The sequence below is a fragment of the Neovison vison genome, chromosome 13 (genome assembly GCF_020171115.1).
Source record: "Neovison vison isolate M4711 chromosome 13, ASM_NN_V1, whole genome shotgun sequence".
In the NCBI taxonomy this organism is placed as follows: Eukaryota; Metazoa; Chordata; class Mammalia; order Carnivora; family Mustelidae; genus Neogale; species Neogale vison.
This window is the reverse complement of record NC_058103.1, coordinates 101,194,664-101,213,630: the sequence shown is the minus strand read 5'-3', so window position 1 is coordinate 101,213,630 and position 18,967 is coordinate 101,194,664. Positions and strand designations below refer to the sequence as shown.

The 18,967-nt window shown below is 44.3% G+C and overlaps 1 protein-coding gene across 1 annotated transcript in view; it reads left to right on the top strand.

Moving 5' to 3' along the window:
• The window catches only part of MYO1E (myosin IE), a 195,259-nt gene that overhangs the window by 109,410 nt on the left and 66,882 nt on the right, over nucleotides 1-18,967 (top strand). The window contains exons 5-8 of the mRNA XM_044230483.1: nucleotides 6,579-6,666; nucleotides 10,255-10,344; nucleotides 15,629-15,760; nucleotides 17,682-17,816. Of these exons, the coding sequence (XP_044086418.1) occupies nucleotides 6,579-6,666; nucleotides 10,255-10,344; nucleotides 15,629-15,760; nucleotides 17,682-17,816 (445 nt within the window). The remainder of the gene's footprint in view (nucleotides 1-6,578; nucleotides 6,667-10,254; nucleotides 10,345-15,628; nucleotides 15,761-17,681; nucleotides 17,817-18,967) is intronic.

Genomic DNA, 18,967 nt, shown 5'->3' with positions numbered 1-18,967 from the left:
TGGGTGGCCCCTCAGATGCCCTTCAGTGCTCTGTAGCCTTAGTCTCTGGGTTCCTACAACCACATGAAATAACCCCTACCCTGCCTGGGGGTTATATAAACACTGATCTTAGCAATATAGTATCCGCCAGCTCCTAAGGCCCCAAACCAAGATGTTGTTCTTAATTCCTCTTTATCCATCTTCTGTCAAAACCTATCTCTGGCTAAGTTCTACCGATTTTGCTCCCAAATAGGGCAGGACTTTACCCTCCTCCCCCTCCCCTGGATCCTCCACACCCTTCTTTTTTTTTAAATAATATTTTATTTATTTATTTGTGAGAGAGAGCAAGAGAGCGAAAGAGTGAGCACAGGCAGGCGGAATGACAGGCAGAGGCAGAGGGAGAAGCAGGCTTCCCCGCCAAGCAAGGAGCCTGATGTGGGACTCTATTCAAAGACGCTGGAATCATGACCTGAGCCAAAGGCAGCTGCCTAACCAACTGAGCCACCCAGGCGTCCCCCTCCACACCCTTTTAACCTGGCCATGCCCTTCCAGCTTGGCCTCCATGCTCCACGCCTGCTTCCCATTGATGACCGCAGTGTTTCGAGCTATGCAGGGTGTATGTGACATTACAGTACACGCAGAGGACGATCCCATGCTTTTTTTTTTTTTTTTTAAATTTTTATTCTTCTAAAGATTTTTATTTATATATTTAACAGAGAGACACAGCGAGAGAGGGAACAAAAGCAGGGGGAGTGGGAGAGAGAGAAGCAGGCTTTCCCAGCTGAGCAGGGAACCCGATGCGGGGCTTGATCCCAGAACCCCGGAATCATGACAAAGGCAGACGCTTAACAACTCAGCCACCCAGGCGCCCCACATGTTTACTTTTATTTCAGTGCTCCTGCTTCTGTCAGAGAGAAAGAAAGAAAAAGAATATCCTCTGAGCTGACCCTCCTTTTCTCCAGTCCATCCTGGCTCCTTTCGCATCGCAATTCACAGGGAAATAACCACTGTCCTGATTTTTAAATATCACCTTCCCTTTTTTTTTTTTTTTAAGATTTTATTTATTTATTTGCAGAGACAGAGGGAGAGCGAGCGGGTGAGCACAGGCAGACAGAGAGGCAGGCAGAGGCAGAGGGAGAAGCAGGCTCCCAGGGAGCCCGATGTGGGACTCGATTCCAGGACGCTGGGACCATGACCCGAGGCGAAGGCAGCTGCTCAACCAACTGAGCCACCCAGGCATCCCTCACCTTCCCTTTTCTTGATGGTGTTACTAATTACATTTGCTTCTGTAACCAACCTCTTGATTGTCTTTTTGGGCTGTTGAACATGAGGTAAATGGAATCCTACTATGTGAGTTCCATGTATTCCTCTGCAGCTTGCCTTTTTTTTTCCCCACACAACATTAAAGTTCCTGAAATTTACTGGGAGAGAGAAGCTAAGATTCTTTTTTATTCCCCCCCTCCTAGAATTCTACTTTTGGATATGTCACAGTTTATTCTGTGTTGGTAGAAATTTGAATTATTTTCACAAATAACTATTTTATTTTTGTGGTATTTATTTTTAAGGTTGCCATTTTGGGGTACGCCGTCATGGTTTTCTATTTATAGCGGTCATATATATGTTCCATTAAAAAATGAATTTAAGTAAATTGAGTCAATTTAGAGAAAAATACTCAGTCAGTAATAGATCCATTGGTCTTTAGAAGAGAGGTAAAGGCAAAATTCATGAATATGATGTGGAAAGGACCAGAGTCTGGTCTGTATAAAATAAGAAATACTGACTGCTGCTGACCAGAGCCCTCGGTCCTTCCTCAAAACTGATACTCAAGGCACCGTCATGGACCTTTCATCCCCTCCCAGTCCCTCTCCTTCTCCCTCCAGCTCCCATTCAAGTCCCTTTCACCTGTGGTAGTTCCCTTCAGTTGCACCCAGTGGGGTTTTGTCTCCAGCTGGGACTCACGCTTCTCCCTTCGCCCCTGGGTCCCACGGCACATTCCCCATCCTCCCCCCACCCCCGCAGGCTAAAGTTACTCGTCTTGTTGAGACTTGAAATACTTGTGACTTCCTTTAAGAATCTTTTCTTAACATGCATTCCAGTCAGGGGTACCTGCCCGCCCCCCGGGTGTCCATGAAAGCGTAGCCCCATCTACACGGTTTCCCTGCAGCCTGTGTGCACTCCCCTTCCCCAGCAGGCAGTGAGCTCCTTCGGGGCCAGAGCCCCCTCCCTTTTCCCCTTCCAGCCCAGAGCGTGGCCCCTGGAGGGGTGACAGTACATGTAGGGTAAACAAAAGCACTTCCCATTTCTGTTTTAAGTGTTTCTCTTTTGTAAAGTGCAAACAAATCTGAAATCGGTAAAGCAACGTTTCAATGACATTAACTTGATCAGTTACCAGGGAACAGTAGTTCGTGCAGTAAGAACTGTTAGAGAGGGGCGCCTGGGTCACTCAGTCAGGGCCTCTGACTCTTGGTTTCAGTTCAGGTTATGATCTCAGGGTCCCAGGATCCAGCCCGGCATGGGGCTCCACGTTCAGCACAGAGTCTACTTGAGTTTCTCTCCCTCTGCCCCTCCCCTGGCTCGTGCTTACACACATGTGCACTCTCTTTTTCTCAAATAAATAAATAAATCTTAAAAAAAAAAAAAAAGACCCATTATAGATTATTTTGAGAGTAGGAAGGGGGAGATGGGAGTAGATTGATGAATCTTCGAGCAGTAGAAGAGATAGACTCTCCTTACTCTGGGAAATCTGCCGAAAAATACAACAGAAATGTTTTTATATTTGTTAGAGTAAGTTGAAGTGAATTGAAAACACTATTGATTTCTAAGTGAGGTATAACTTTCATACTCACAAAAGCAATTATGGTCCTGGAATCCAATTGTTAATATACCATTGTAAATAGCTTTTCCCCCCAGAACATTCTTTCCATTTCTTTGAAATTTTAGCATATGTTTCCATTTCTATAGCTAACGCACACAGAACATTATTTCCTATTTGAATTGATATTTCCTATGAAGTCTGTCTTGACTTTGTTTTAAATTTGCTTGGCTGGTTCCCAGCCAGTTATATAAGAACTGCGGAGTTAGTTAAAAAATCTTATTTCTAGGTCCTGTCCTTCGAGACTGGGATTGGAGGCAGGTCAGCGGAGGAGCCCCAACATGAGCATTTTAAAAGTACTTTGAGGGTTCTGGTACGCTGCTAGATTTAGGGACCCCTGCGTCATTTTTCTGATATAAAGCACATACACTTGCAGCATATTTTTTTGTCCACGTTAGAAGTTAAGAGAAGGCAATTGAATTAAGAAAGACTGCCTGTAACCATGAGCAAAGCAAATTCTCTAACTGCTGTGAGATGCAAAGCAAATAATTTCAGGCACGCTGTATAATGTCTGATGCCTTACATTCTTTTAACTTGCGTTTTAGTCCAGAGGACGAAATAATATTTTTCCATCCCCAAAGGGCCAGTGTAGTTATGGTTGTATATACTGTAAGCTTCAAATAATTATGTAGCATTCTATTATTGTACCATATTCTCAGCAAATTATCAGCCTCTGATCAATAGAACTTTGTTTTAAAGTGTTTGTAAATGGAAACCAAGAAATGAAATTTCCAGTCAATGTTCAGCCAGAACTAATTATTTTAAAGCTTCTAAAAATATCACAATTACTAGAATGTCAGTGTTCTATTATTGGACTTGGCATACTTATTTTAATACATGAAATGAATTACGTTTCATTATTCTTCTGTTCTTTTGCTTCCAACCAAAGAAATAAAATAGTTCATGTCTGATCACACTATTAACCAAAGATACAGTTGGGGAATCACTATACTTTTATTTCATAATTCTAATAGGATTTGTTGCTTTTCCTTTTCTCTCTCTTTCTTACACACACACACACACACACACACACACACACAGCTTGCTTCAAGGAATTCTGAACATGAAAATATGTTTACTCATCCTGATAAAGGAAGCTGAAGAATAGAGAAATTGATCAGTGTTGATTATCACTGAGATGTGTGGTTCCACTTTTAATAGAAATGCTGTCTTTAAAAATCTGAAATGTATGGGGCGCCTGGATGGCTCAGTGGGTTAAAGCCTCTGCCTTTGGCTCAGGACAGGATCCCAGGGACCTGGGACCAAGCCCCGCATCACGCTTTCTGCTCAGCGGGAAGCCTGCCTCCTTCTCTCTCTCTGCCTCCCTCTCTGCCTGATTGTGATCTCTGTCAAATAAATGGGTAAAATCTTAAAAAGAAAAAAAAAGAATCTGAAATGTGTAAGTAATTACCTATCAAAAATTTAAGCAATTAAGAGGAATCACATCCAAAGAAAAAGGAATCATCTATATATATCAGCCCTTCAATAAATCAAATATTTCGTTTTTGGAAAGATTTATTTATTTATTTGGGAGAGAGAGAGAAAACGAGCACATAAGCACAGGTGGAGGGGCAGAGGGAGAGACTGCACTTAAGCAGACTCCACTATGAGTGTAGAGTCCAATGTGGGGCTCACTATCATGACCCCAACATCATGACCTTCACCAAAATCAAGAATCAGACACTCAACTGGCTGAGCCACCCAGGTGCTGCAAGTCAGAAACATTTCTTTTTCTTGGGATGCCTGGGTGGCTCAGTCATTAAGCATCTGCCTTTGGCTCGGGTCATGATCTCAGGGTCCTGTGATCAAGGCCTGCATGGGGCTCTCTGCTCAGTGGGGAGTTGTTTTACCTAGTTGTGATCACATTATAGATACATTGTCTTCTGCTTATGTTGCCATTAGCCTCAGCTGCAGTCTTTTGTATGTTGCCACGTGATTTTCTAGTTATTATAAATGCCTGTGTGATTATTAGATTGGGTGGTTGTACCTTTGCACTTTGGGACTTTCAATGTTCTTGACTATGCACATTATTTATAACATTACAAAATGGAGTTTCATTTGTCAACAAAACCTATGCTTCAAGTGAACAAGAGCGCATGTTTTGACCCTGGATCTTGCATATAAAATCATTTAATTACATGGACATCTGTTGAACAGATCATTTCCTCATAGACCTGAAATATTTGCTATACCTACTTGTGCCTGGGAGTAAGCATGTCCCCTACGAACAGGGTGCCATTTCCTCCCAGACTTGCTGGTTTTCTTCTTGCCACCACGTCTTAGGGAATTTCAGTTTGGTTTCCCTATTCACGTGACCTGCAAGCTGGGAACTCTGAGTGCTGGGATGGTGAATGAGTCAGAGCCCCTCAAAGAGGATTTTTCCCTTATTCTCCCCTCTAATCGCTCTAATTAAACATGTATTACGTCAAGGAAATTCACCAAGTTCTGAGTTTTGCTCTGATGGCTACCTGCATCTTTTTGTTTGTTTTCTTTCAAAATATCAAATGATTTCCAAATTTATTTCGGTGTCCTTTTGAAGCTAGGGGTCACCTGGCTTGGTTGTACCCTAAGCAGACGTTTCCTCTTGTCTTGAGTAACCAAGCCATTGATAACACAAAGGCAACCGATAGAGAGATGAGAAATCGGACTGACTTAAGCGCATTGTGAGCTGAGGTCATCATCAGTTGGAGGGGATTTTGAAGGAAGAATGGGTATTTTGAAGAGCAGACTATACACTGTTAACAAAAGGGTTTCCCCGTGCAGTGAGGCCACCAAACGGAAGGTAGTCTTTGTTATGCAGGATGTGATTAATATTGCCTCATCATTTAATTTTAGAACTTCTAAAATAAAGTTGCTTACACCACTTCAGGGCACACGGTTTGAAACCTGAGAGAGCCTACAGTTTCTTTTTATTTATTTATTTATTTATAAAGATTTTATTTATTTATTGGACAGAGAGAGAGAGATCACAAGTAGGCAGAGTCAGGTAGAGAGAGAGAGGGGGAAGCAGGCTCCCCACTGAGCAGAGAGCCTGATGCGAGGCTCGATCCCAGGACCCTGAGATCATGACCTGGGTCGAAGGCCGCGGCTTAATCCACTGAGCCACCCAGGCACCCTATTTATTTATTTTTTAATTATAGAAGTAATACATGCGTTACTAAAAGCTTGGAAAGTCAAATGGACTGAAAGGAGTCTTCCGTGGAATCTTTCACTTTACCAGAACCTCTGCAAATATTTTGTGGTAGTTCTAGTCTTCTCCCACCCCCCAATGTTTTTTTTTTTTCCTTTACATTTTGCAACCATGTTTTCATATACAATTTTATCTGATTTATTTCACTCAACATGACTTCCTATGCTTTTTTCCCCCTAAGGTTGCAATCTTCCTGTCAGTTGTAATTTCCGTCTACTATTCCATCTTTCCAACATCCCATAATCTTCCTAATCATGTTCTCCATTATTGGGCATTTAGAATGCCTCATTGTCTATTCTGACATGATCGTTTTCAAGACCTTGGTCCACAAGGTGGTTGGTGTTTCTCATACAAGTCAGGGAGCTGACGTCATCCTGGCACGAATTTGCCTTTCTCAACCAGCACTGGGCATTTATTACTGAATACCTTGATGCTTGATTTCTTGTTTTTTGTTTGTTTGTTTGTTTGGTTGGTTGGGGAGAGGGAACGGGCTGTGATCAGCTTCCTGGGTGGGTAATTATGTCTTTCTTTTCTCAGTGGTGAAAGTGGTGCTGGAAAGACAGTGGCTGCCAAGTACATCATGAGTTACATCTCTAGAATATCTGGAGGAGGTCCCAAAGTCCAGGTGAGTTAGTGACATGGCCCATTTTGAGGCCCCGTCTTATGTGAGATGTAAAAGTCTCTGCCGTTTAAAAAAAATAATTTTTTTTCCCACAGAAAAGACATATAACCAATCAACTTCTGTAACCAAGAAGCTTGAAATCTGTAAAGAAATAGCTTGGGTTGGAGATACCCGGTATAGAATGAGCTCTTACAAATCAATAAAAAAGGTCAAAAATCCCAAAAGGGAATAAATGAAGGGACAATGCATAAAACATGAAAGCATGCTCACCTTCATGGCAATAAGGGTGGTGCAGATTAAAACCTCACCAAAGAACTATTTCTTAACTGTCAGAATGGCAAAAATTTTGTAGTGCTTTAAACACCTTGTTGGTAAAAATATAAGAACATAGTTCCTCTCGTACATTATGGGGAGGAGCATGAACTTGTATACTTTTATGGAGGGCGTTTCAGCAAAATCTATCAACTTTATGTGTATGCAGTCGTTGATTCATCAATTCTGCTTAAGAGAATGTATCCTTTAGATGTTCTGAAATGAATGCAAAATGATACAGTTATTTGATACAGTTTTCTTTAGTAGTGTAAAAGATTGGAAACAATTTGAAGGGTCATCAGTCAGAGACTGGTGAAATAATTTATGGTTCATGATAGAGTAGAATATTAGCCATAAAAAATGAAGCTTCACATACTGATAGGTCATGATCTCTAAGATAACAATGAATTACAAAAAAACAAGGTTCACAACATTGTGTATAATGTGTTGCCGTTTGAGGAGCATAAGAGAATGTATTTCCCTGTTTGTTTGGATAGGTAAAACATACCTCTGAAAGGACAGATAAGAAACTGATACTGGGTTCTTCATGGAGGGAAACTGGGAGACCGAGGGAAGGGCACACTGCCCTATATCCTTTTGAACCTTTTAAATTTCAAACGATGTGACTACATTTCCAAAAAAATCTTAAAATAGAGTGAGGGAGGGCTTGGGGGAAAGAAAGGAAGTAGGAAAAGTTACAGGGTAACATTAGGAAGGCAGGAAGATCCAGAAGAATGAGGACACAGGGGAGGTGAAAAAGGAGAGGAGTACAATATGGGCCGAGAGGCAGCTCGTTTGAGCGTGCAGTATGGAGAACGGAAGATACAGCGTCATCTGTCTTTCGTTTGACCCATCGTGGTAGCGGCATTGGCATCAGCAGGAATGAGTGCAGCCCCCTCCCCAAAGAGCAGGGGATGATGGCGGAGGTGGGCTAGGGTCCACAGAGGGTTCCCAAATGCATAGGGCCCATCACTGGCACAGACCACTGGGAACAGTTTCTTACTGGTACTCACGCTCCCAGGTAGATTTCCCCATAAAAATTAATGTTTTAATCTGAGTCATTGAAGAAGTGCAGTCATCTGTAGGCTCTAAAAAGATACATCAAAATTCTCTTCATTGTGGTTCTATCTGCTGTTTAAATGGTTCTCCGTCACGCTGTATCCTGTTGGGTCAGAAGGCTTCAGGCAGCATCCAGAATTCCTCTCACATACTGAAAGGCCTTAGAGTGGCCTCATTCACTCAATGAAAGGAAGATTTAGGGAAGCACTGCCCAGGGGAAAGATGGCACAAGTCACATACATAATTTAGAATTTTCAAGTGGCTACATTTTTAAAAAGTAAGAAGAAGCATGTGAAATTCATTTTAAAAAGTATTTAACTCAGCATATCCCAAACATGATCGTTGCAGCATATAATCAGTATCAAGAATCTAATGAGATACTCTACATTCTTTTTGATATTAAATCATTGCAATCCGGCATGTAATCTATACTTAACAGTACTTAACAGTACCTCTCATTTGTGATTAGCCTTCTTGTACCTCAAGGCAACGCGTGGCTCATGGCTTCAGTGTTGGACAGTGAATGTGACACAAGAACATAGGTTGGTGTGGTGCCACTTGATTGTCTCCATTCCTGTGATCACACCCTGTCCCTAGAAGGTTCGCATGAAGACCAACTCAGGATGTTCTTTTATGGCTGGGCTGTGCCTTTATTTTTGTTCTTGGCCTTTTCCCCAAATGCTGACCGCATGCCACACAATTCTGTTGGACATCTTGATAGTTGATGGATGGATGATGGATGGATGCAGAAGGATTCTCAGCTTAAAAGTCAATGATTTAAAAAGGGAAGAGACGAGGAAGAGCCTTTCTTTGGTTCTAGCCCTATTAGAAGCCGAGCGAGCGTTGATAAAGGGTATCCAGTAACAGATATCAAGGATTGATGAAGAGCCACAAAGTCATAATTAATTTTACAAAGAAAGCATTGTTTGTATAAATCCGTGAGTTTTTAAAGGAGAGTAGGCAGCTTGGAAGATGTTTCTAAGCTTTGAACTTGACCCCATGGAGGGACCACCCAGAATTTGCCTTTGGTGCCGTTGCTAACCACATATCCCAGTTAGTGAAATTCCCACTCTTGTTCCTCTTCTGAATGTTCAGGAGGTTGCTGAAGGAACCACTTTAGCTGTTACATAGTTAACTAGTCGTTAGTGCCTTAATCTAGTCCTGTTTGCCACAGACCACGACCCAGTGGCCAGACTGCAGACGTTTATTGTTGTCTTTTCTCTTCCTGTTTTCCTATGAGGACAATGATACAGAGCTCTTGGCTTGAAATTAGTCGGTAGCTAAAGAGCATAAACGAAAGACTTGTTATTTCTGGAACATGTTTAACCATAGCATGTGAATAATTAGAACTACAAGGAATGACTCACTTGTTGAAAGACCTCTCCAACATCAACTCCTGTCTGTTGAGCTGTCTTACCCATAGAGTGTTTTGCACACTTTTCAGTCTGGCACAGAAGTGGGGTGTTTGAAAACCAAATCCTTCCTCTTCAGTGGGCCAGGAGTTGTTCCCTATAATCCGATGTTGGCCCTTGCTGCTTCAAACGTGGCTCCACTCTGGCAAGACCAGTAGTACCCGGGAGCTGGTTAGGAATATGGACTCTCGGGCCCTGCCCTAGACCTACTGAGTCTGCGTCTACATTTAAACAAGATCCCTTGGTGATTCATGAACATGAAAGCTTGGGAAGGACAGGCCTGTGTGCCCACAACCTTGTCTGGGAGGAGACACTATTTCATTTCCTCTCGGCTACCTCTCCCTGGCCATGAAGAGGGAGGAGGTAGGGATGCGATAGGCAGGTGGAGAATTTGGGTGGAAAAGGGGTAGGGACAGTAAAGACTGACCAGCGTGGCAGCGAGATGCCCCTTCCTACTTCACTCGCCTTCCTGCTGTGACTCTCAGCGTGCCTGTGAGCACAAGGTCAAACCCCACCATCCAATTTGGAAACCCAGTCCTGGGATATCTGTGGATCCCGTTTTCCTGGTGGTGGTGCCCTGGCTCCAAGGAATCAGGCATCAAGTCAAGGGAGTTGGAAGACACAAGCACACAACCAAGCTTAGGTCTGTTGAGAGGAAAGTGTTAATCTTCCAGAAACCCCAGGACCATGTAGATTTGAGACATCATCTGAACTGCCTTTAGAAGCCAAATGCTTAGGGAAAGTGTGGTTTATTGTTGCCTGGTTGGTGCTTATACCTTCCTGACCTCTGGCACGTCTTCCATGACAGCACGTCAAGGACATTATCCTGCAGTCCAACCCGCTCCTGGAGGCCTTCGGGAACGCCAAGACCGTCCGGAACAATAACTCCAGCCGATTTGTAAGTCTCTTCCCTGTTTCGGAAAATGTCGCCTGATTGATGGATGTGGTTGATATTCCTGCTTCAAGGCTGGTATCCCCAAGGAAATGGGAGCTTTTCACATATCATCAGCTTTTCAATCTCTTCCTCATTTCCTATAGCGTTGTGCTGTCAGGCATCCATTTGCCCTTGAACTGAAGTTATTTTTGAGCCTCGGGTTAGAAGATAATTTTTGAAAACGGTTTGCAACTTGATTTGCCTGACTAGGGAAAATAAAAATTGATAAAAGTGTCAGCGTTGGTCCTGGAGGGGTTTGCTTTGTGCCTTGGAGAAAACACCTCCTTTCCCAGACAAATAAACGAGTCGGTTAGATTCTCAGGTCTTCTTGTCTTGCTTTTGCTTTCTGGAACCTGGGCGGTGGACGTGGAAGGGACCAGACCCTTCTGTCTTGTACCTTGGAGAGAACCTTCCTCCTCTCTGTCTGCCAGAGTGAGCCAGTTTTCTACCCACCCCTAAGAGCTCTGTGTATTTGTTTTAGATACGTTCGTGTAACATAATCACGTCCAAAAGCAGCTTGGCTTGGCCTGTCCGATGGTCTCCCAACCAGTCCACTTAACCCAAGGCAATGGAAGTGTCAGCCAGATGCGTGGTCATGAATGCCCATTTAGACATTTTCTGCCTGAGTGTCTCCTCAGGGGGTGAATTGGAAAGCTGGCGAGGAAGCATATGAATATATTCCCCTTGACAAAAAGCCACATTTACAAAGAAATGAGTATTTGGCCCGTGGCTTTGATTTATGTAGATTTCATATCTTATCTCAACCATAGATTCTGTCTGGCGGTAAACCGTTCAAGGAGCCATCTGTGAGGCTGATTCCAGACCATTTAAAAATAAATACTGGGAATTTTGGAGAAGCATAATTTCTTTTTCACCCTTCTATTTTGGAAGGAAGGTTCTATTTCCAAGAGAATTCTTACTAAGGTCTCGTGTGGTGATTGTTAGATTCCCTGGTGAGTTATATCTGTCCTTATTGCCCTCACTTTCCTTGCTGTTCAATACTATTCACACTATTCACTCATTCGTTCACCACTCATATTTTTCTGCTCAATGCCTGGGTTGTGTTATCCTGAAGAAGTTGCTAGGTAATGAAATACAAAAGAAAATGTGAATGAATTTTCCACTTGACCTTTCTTTCCTAATTGTCTGTCTTGGTCTGCTCTGTAAAAATGCACTTGACCAAATTCAACTCTCTAGCTACCTACCCCTCCCTTTTGCCTTCTTTAGAGAGCAAAATTAAATCAGCATTTTGATGTCTCCAATACAAATTATTCTTTATCCTTGGACAAGGAGGATACATCGGTCATTTTTTATAAAACAAACCAAAAATACCCAGCATTTACAATTTTTCCAATTATAAAATTTCATGTAACCCTGATGAAAAGATGAGAAAGAGTGTGAACACACGCACACACACACTCATGCGCATGCACACACACACACACACACACACACACAAGGTAATGTCTGATGGGGCATCCAAAGATGTTTCCATTAATAATGAGAGAAATGTAAATTAAAGCCATATATCATTTTCTGTCTCTCAGATGAGCAAACATTAAGGAGTTTGATAATACCAGAGAAGAAACACTATTGGTTGAAGCCTGACACATTCCCCCAGGAGAGCAATTTGGTGATTTTTATCAACATTTAAAATGTTCAGGGGCACCTGGTGACTCAGTCAGTTAAGCGCCTGACTCCCGATCTTGGCTCAGGCCGTGATCTCAGGGTTGTGAGTTCAAGCCTTGTGAACGGTGAACTGTGGCTCCACACCCAGGTGCCCACTTTAAAAAAAAAAAAATTGTTTTTAATGTTCATTTTTCGTTGACCCAGGAATAGGTACTATATCTAAGTTCCCTGTTAATAATGATCTGTTTTGCCTGACGACTCACAGACCTGTACCCCTGAGGCAAATAATACATTATATGTTAATAAAAATAATTAATAAATAAATTTTAGAAATAATAATGACTTGTTTTAAAAGAGATCCATATATATGGTTAAATTTCAAGAAACAACAAGTTATAAAACAATATATATTTGTAATTTGGCCTCATTTTTATTTTAAAAGGCGCATTATATAAAAGGTAACTAGGTTGTCTATAAATCAAGGTTTAAATACACTGTTAACAAGTGATTGTTTAGTGGGAGGCAGTAGAAGGGGTGTCAGGGTGGGAATATAGGTAATTTCTCTTTTTAAAATGGACATGCAGGGGCGCCTGGCTGGCTTGGTCTGTAGAGCATGCAGCTGTTGACCTTGGGGTTAAGAGTTCAAGCCCCACAGTGGGTGTAGTGATTACATAACAATAAAATCTCTAGGGCACCTGGGTGGCTCAGTTGGTTAAGTAACTGCCTTCATCTCGGGTCATGATTCCCAGAGTTCTGAGATCGAGTTCCGCTTCAGGCTCCCTGCTCGGTGGTAAGCCTGCTTCTCCTCTCTCTCTCTTTGCCTGCCACTCCCCCTGCTTGTGCTCTCTCTTTCTCTCTGTCAAATAAATAAAATCTTTTTTAAAAATTAAATAAAATAAAATCTCTTAAAAAATGGACATGCTGGGGCGCCTGGGTGGCTCAGTGGGTTAAGCTGCTGCCTTCGGCTCAGGTCATGATCTCAGGGTCCTGGGATCGAGTCCCGCATCGGGCTCTCTGCTCAGCAGGGAGTCTGCTTCCCTCTCTCTCTCTAAGCCTGCCTCTCCATCTACTTGTGATATCTCTCTGTCAAATAAATAAATAAAATCTTAAAAAATAAAATGGACATGCTGTATGAATCACAAAAATTCACATAAAAAAAACTCACATAGGGCGCCTGGGTGGCTCAGTGGGTTAAGCCGCTGCCTTCGGCTCAGGTCATGATCTCAGGGTCCTGGGATTGAGTCCCACATCGGGCTCTCTGCTCAGCGGGGGGCCCGCTTCCCTTCCTCTCTCTCTGCCCGCCTCTCTGCCTACTTGGAATCTCTCTCTGTCAAATAAATAAATAAAATCTTTAAAAAAAAAAAAAACTCACATAGCTCCACTTAAACAAATCTTCTCCAGTTTTAAGAAATACATGGTGAAATATTTCAAACACTATTTAAAAATAATACAGTGAACACCAGTGCACTCAGTACCTACTTGAGAAATAAAACATTATCAAGAATCAACGTTTCTTTCCATTTAATTATGAAAACAGAAACCCCCCCCTTTTTTTTTTTTAGATTTTACTTATTTATCTGACAGAGAGATTACAAGTAGGCAGAGAGGCAGGCAGAGAGAGAGGAGGAAGCAGGCTCCCCGCCAAGCAGAGAGCCCGATGCAGGGCCCAACCCCAGGACCTCAGGATCTCGACCCTAGCCGAAGGCAGAGGCTTTAACCCACTGAGCCACCCAGATGCCCCAAAACATCCTTTCTTTACACAAGTTTCTCTTTTCCCCCAGGGTGCTCTACAACAGAACTAAACTTTTGGTCTCCTATTAAGGGTTTTAACTCTTCTATAATAAACTTGAACTGTATATTAGCATTTCTATTTATTAGAACAGTGGTTCTCCACCTTAGCCACATATAAAAATCACTCAGGCTCTTTAAAACTGCTCAGGTTTGGGTACCAGTCCCTAGAGTTGGATTTACTTCTCTGAGGCACCTGGGTGGCTCAGTCACTTAAGCATCTGCCTCCAGCTCAGGTCATGATCCCAGGGTCCTGGGATCGAGCCCTGTATCACGCTCCCTGCTCATCGGGAAGCCTGCTTCTTCCTCTCCCTCTGCTGCTCTCTCTGCTCCCACTTTCTCTGTCCCTCAAATAAATAAATAAAATATTTTTTTTAAAAAGGAGGGGGTGCGCCCCAGGCCTTTGCAACAGGGCAACCAAAGTTTTCAACCATTTCTGGAAGTGCTTGAGAGTTTGCCATTTCCTGCATCTGCCCTTCCTGGATTTGATGTCCTGTTTGGTTTCATTCCCACCCCTACATTGGTGGGGAATGGTTAGGGGGTACATATGGACAGACAATGATCTATTCCCTCCAAAATGTGCCAAAAGGAAAAGATGGTGAAGGAATAGTCATCAGAACCGGAGACATGGGGAATCTTGTGCAGCCGTCGCTTCTCAGGAAGCACTGATTTGGGATAGCAGTCATTAGTGGTTCTTCTCTCTGTCTGGTGCTTCTGGTATTTGTTTTGGGATTTATTTGGAGGAAGTGGGGAGGAGTCATCAGAATAAGATGCACAGACAATTGGAGGGTGGCCTTCTTTGTAGCCTTTCTGATACCTGGAATATGCATTTGACTTAGGAGGAACCCGGGAGATGATGGATACTGTAGGCAGCAGGAAAAACCTAAAATGTGCTTTACTTGTCCTTAAAGAGTTTATGGTTCTAGTCCCAGACTTGCCGCCGGGCAGGAGGCAGCCCTAAAATGGGTGGATTTCATCAGCGTACACATTTTTAAAATATTTAATGTTTTAAAATATTAAAGTTTTTTTTAAAATGTGAAATGCAGCTAGGCCGGGCATGCTCGCCAGTTCACCCCCAGGCCATACCGCTCCCTAACACCCACATTCTCATCTTTTCCTTCATCTATGTTTACGCTCCTGGCCCTTTCCAGGGATGGGAGAGCAACCGGATTCCAGCGAGAAAAATAATGTCATTTCCTTAACAACCTGGACACCTTTCCAGCTAAATCCCAGGGCTTTATTCTCCTTTGTTCTTTCTGAGCAGTAGTTTAAAAGAAAATGATTAGCAACAACAGCAACAAAAATCTGCATACCCACAACTAGCTGGAAAGAACATTGTTTAAAATCAAGTGTTTTTACTTTGTATAAGAACACTAGATGATTCCCAAGGTAAACGACATGCTTTTTGCTCAAAGCCATGGAAATTCATCTGGCAGTGGGAAAATTTGCTCTCCCTGAAAGAGACTGATAGGGTTCACTCCTGTTGGATCAAGGCAACCTTGAGATTCTCTATCCCATTCTTGACAGCTTCCGGCTGAGCAGGCAAGCACCCACGGTACGGGGAAATGGGCAAAGAATACAGCATATCCTTATTTAGTCGGGCTGGAAGGATAGATTCTCTCTGTCTTAATACAGAATGGTATGACTGGACAAAAGCCCTGGTTATTGTCTGATAGGAAGAAGTGAGGAAGTCTTGATCAGAGCTGGGAATAATTCAGAATGTATCTTTCATTAGTGAATTTCCTTGAATTATATGCTATGTTCAAAGCCTGTCTGGAACATCATGTTTCTGTTCACCAATCATTGAAGAAAACCCCTAACTTTCTTGCAGGGAAAATACTTTGAAATCCAGTTCAGTCCAGGTGGGGAACCAGATGGTGGAAAGATCTCCAACTTCCTTCTGGAAAAATCCAGGGTGGTGATGAGGAACCCCGGAGAGCGGAGCTTTCACATATTTTACCAGGTTTTCCTTTATGTTTTTTTCTTTCTTATTTCCTTATTCCTTATCCACATTAAAAAAATAATTTTTCCCCCTCTCAGCTCTCAGGTTTAGACAATCTAGTCTGCCAAGCCAAGAGTATTTATTCCTATAGTATGTATAAGTCAGTGTGCAAAAAACTGTGGGGATGTCCCTGCCTGCAAGGAGAGTAAGTTTTTGGGGAGAGAAGATAAGAATTTCCCAAAAATTAAATAATCAAGAAAGTGTTAATATAACTTCAGAACGAAAGTAGGAGTGCTTGATTCTTAGCCCCGCAGGAGTCCGCATGGCGACGTGTGGCTGGGAGGGTGAGGAGAGGTATGGAGGGCGCACAGGGGAATGAGGTGGGGAGAGTTCCCTGGCAAATCCAGTGGCCGAACAAAGCCCGGTTGGCAAGGGCGGAAGTCTCCCGAAGGGAGCTATCGGAGAAAAGACTAGGGATGGGCTAAGGATCTTTAAGCCCCGGTCAGGAAGGCCTGACCTGGATGTCCAGAAGCCACCGACAGGCCAGAGCTGTGTGCGGGCTGCTCTTTGATTGTGTCCCAAGGCTTCGGGTAGCCTTGCGTTTGTCTACTTTTTAAAATGTTTTTCAGTACTTAAAAAAATATAATACCAAAACAACGTCTTTATGCATGAGTTTACGTATTAGCATTTCTTTCATCTCTCAGGGATCCACATCAGACTTTGTCTGAAGGCGTGCAGCTGTTTTTTTGTCTCAGTTTTACTTTGTTGAAGATCATTGGATTAGAAGGAAGTTAAAGCTGTGTCGGGAGCTCACACCCATCCTTTTCAATTACATAGCTATCTCAGAGGATGGCAGATCATTCTGGCAGGTGGCTAGCGTGTGATGAGGGAAGTTTATTCTGCGGCCCGGAGAAGTTCAGAGTCAAGGGAAAGCTTACAGCCAAGAGCAGCATGTGTCCGCAAGCAGAAGAGGGTTGAGAAGCCGGTGGGGGTTGAGGATGCAAATGAGGGGCTGCGTGATGTGGGTGGCGGGGACACACAGAAGGGGGGAAATAGGAAGGGGGTGGCACTAAGATATTTTGAGGAGGTGGAAGAAAGCTCAGGACCCTGATGTCATGGGTGACCTAGAACTTCTCAGTAATGATGCTGAGATGACATTAGGAATTTGACAGAGATGGAGAAATATGGCTATGCCCTTTCTCTCCCTAAACCCCTCCGGGCTGGAGCCAGAGTGTTGCTGGAGTCCCCTTCCACGGGCTGTGTGTCTCCCTCCCCCCCGGCTGTGTGTGTCCCTTCCCACTTCGTCCTTCAGTGCTGTTTTCCAGGTAGTCTGTAATCAGTCGTGGTAGGAGTATTTACACCGTAAGAGTCAGCAAACACTACAATCCATTTTTCTCCCCACGAGTTGATGTGTATTTTTCTAGCACACCACTGGGGAGCCCTTTAAGAGGGTCTTGCTCAGACCGAAGGCAACATCAGAGCGGGAACAGAAAGCCACGGGATGGCCCATTGGGCGGGAGGTTTCAGATTGCCAGAGAGCGGGACCTGGGGCTGCAGTTCCCAGGCATCTGTGGGGAGAAGCTGGAGGGGCAGCTGCACTTCATAAAAGCCATCAGCAAGTTGAGCAGGAACGAAGTGGTTATGTTCTGGCTTGTTTTCCACTCTTCTGAGGGCTCTTACCCATACAGCCCTGCAAGTCCTCCTCACTGGACGAGGGGCAAATTCTCAGCTCCTGTAGGTCTTACCAGAGCTCAGAACTCGAATTTGCAGAGATGATCTGCGGCTCCCCCAGGCCAAGCAGCTATCCTGAGGCCCATAGTTTGGAGACCAGGACCACCCATCCCTGCAGAAGGCAGGGTCAGAACGTGCTCATCGCCTGGGCCCGGGAGTGGGGCCTGGGCTTGGGGGGCACACCACACACACCCTGCTCCCTTTCGTCCAGCTCATCGAGGGCGCCTCTGCAGAGCAGAAGCACAGCCTGGGCATCACCAGCATGGACTATTACTACTACCTGAGCCTCTCTGGGTCCTACAAGGTGGACGACATTGATGACAGGCGGGAGTTTCAGGAAACACTGGTAAGTGCGGGCTCCGGGCCAGGCAGGAGCGGCTCTGCGTGTCGCCTGCGGTAGAAGGGGCCAGGAGAGTTAAGAGCAAAGAGCAGCGGGACATTCCCCCTCATTCTGCTGCAAGCACCCCGTTTCCTTAAACCCGTGGGTGAGCACCCTTCAACAGCCACACGCCCAGCTGCCCGAGCACCACTGAATGAGCTGAAATGGGTAAAGGAGTGAATTCCTCATCCCTCCCACCCCCATTCCCCCAGGTGCTCTGGTTACCAGGTGAACACTGTTGTAGGTAATATATTTATCATCCTGGTTTACCTAGAGCTTAGGCTGTTGCTGAGCTGTTGCCTCGGAAGGATGAAGCAAAGACCGCCCTCCTGGTCTTCAGCACCTCCAAGTGCGTTCCCTTCACCCCCACACTGAATGGGCAGAGGGCGGCCCTCGCCTCCCTGCCCTGCAGGCGGTGTGCATGTTATGGTACCAAGGGTCAACCCCAGTACGTTATTGAAGGGTCACATCTTCAGGGAAACAATTCAGTAAGTCAGTCTAGAAATTTCCGGGGCTGGGCTGTTCACCCATTTAGCCTCAAAGAACTCTACACCTCCTCTGCCTTTTGGGTCAGCTTCCTGCTAGGCCCATCCTCAGCCCATGACCATGTATGAGGCAGGGACCCTGACAGGGCAAGTGGGGGTGCCTTTTGAAGGGAGCTGACCTCCTGCTTGTGGGAGGGGGGCAGGCTGCTCAGGCACACTGCATCCTGGGTGCAGGAATGGGGCCACCATGGGGCCACATGGCCTCAAAGGAGTGGGGAGAAGAAATGGAAACGGGGGACCTGCATTGGTCCTAGCGTGTGGTGCTCTAGAGCATTCAGATAAATAAGTCTCGGCATTTCAGCTGTTTTTCCTGAAGTTAAGGAACCTCAGAAACAAGACTTTTCTGTTACACTTTTATTTCATTTGCTGGAGACTTTTGATCAAATTCCTTTCACAAATACAATCTATTCCCCACCCTCCTGATGAGGCAGAAGATCTCCAGAGTCTCCCTGGAGTAACTGGAAAGGGGACATCCGTGCTCTTTACGGGAGGGGCGTGGCAGTGAGGACACAAGGGGCGCAAGGACAGGGTGCTGACTGTGGGTGCAGCTGCTGCTCCCTCTGCATATCTTTG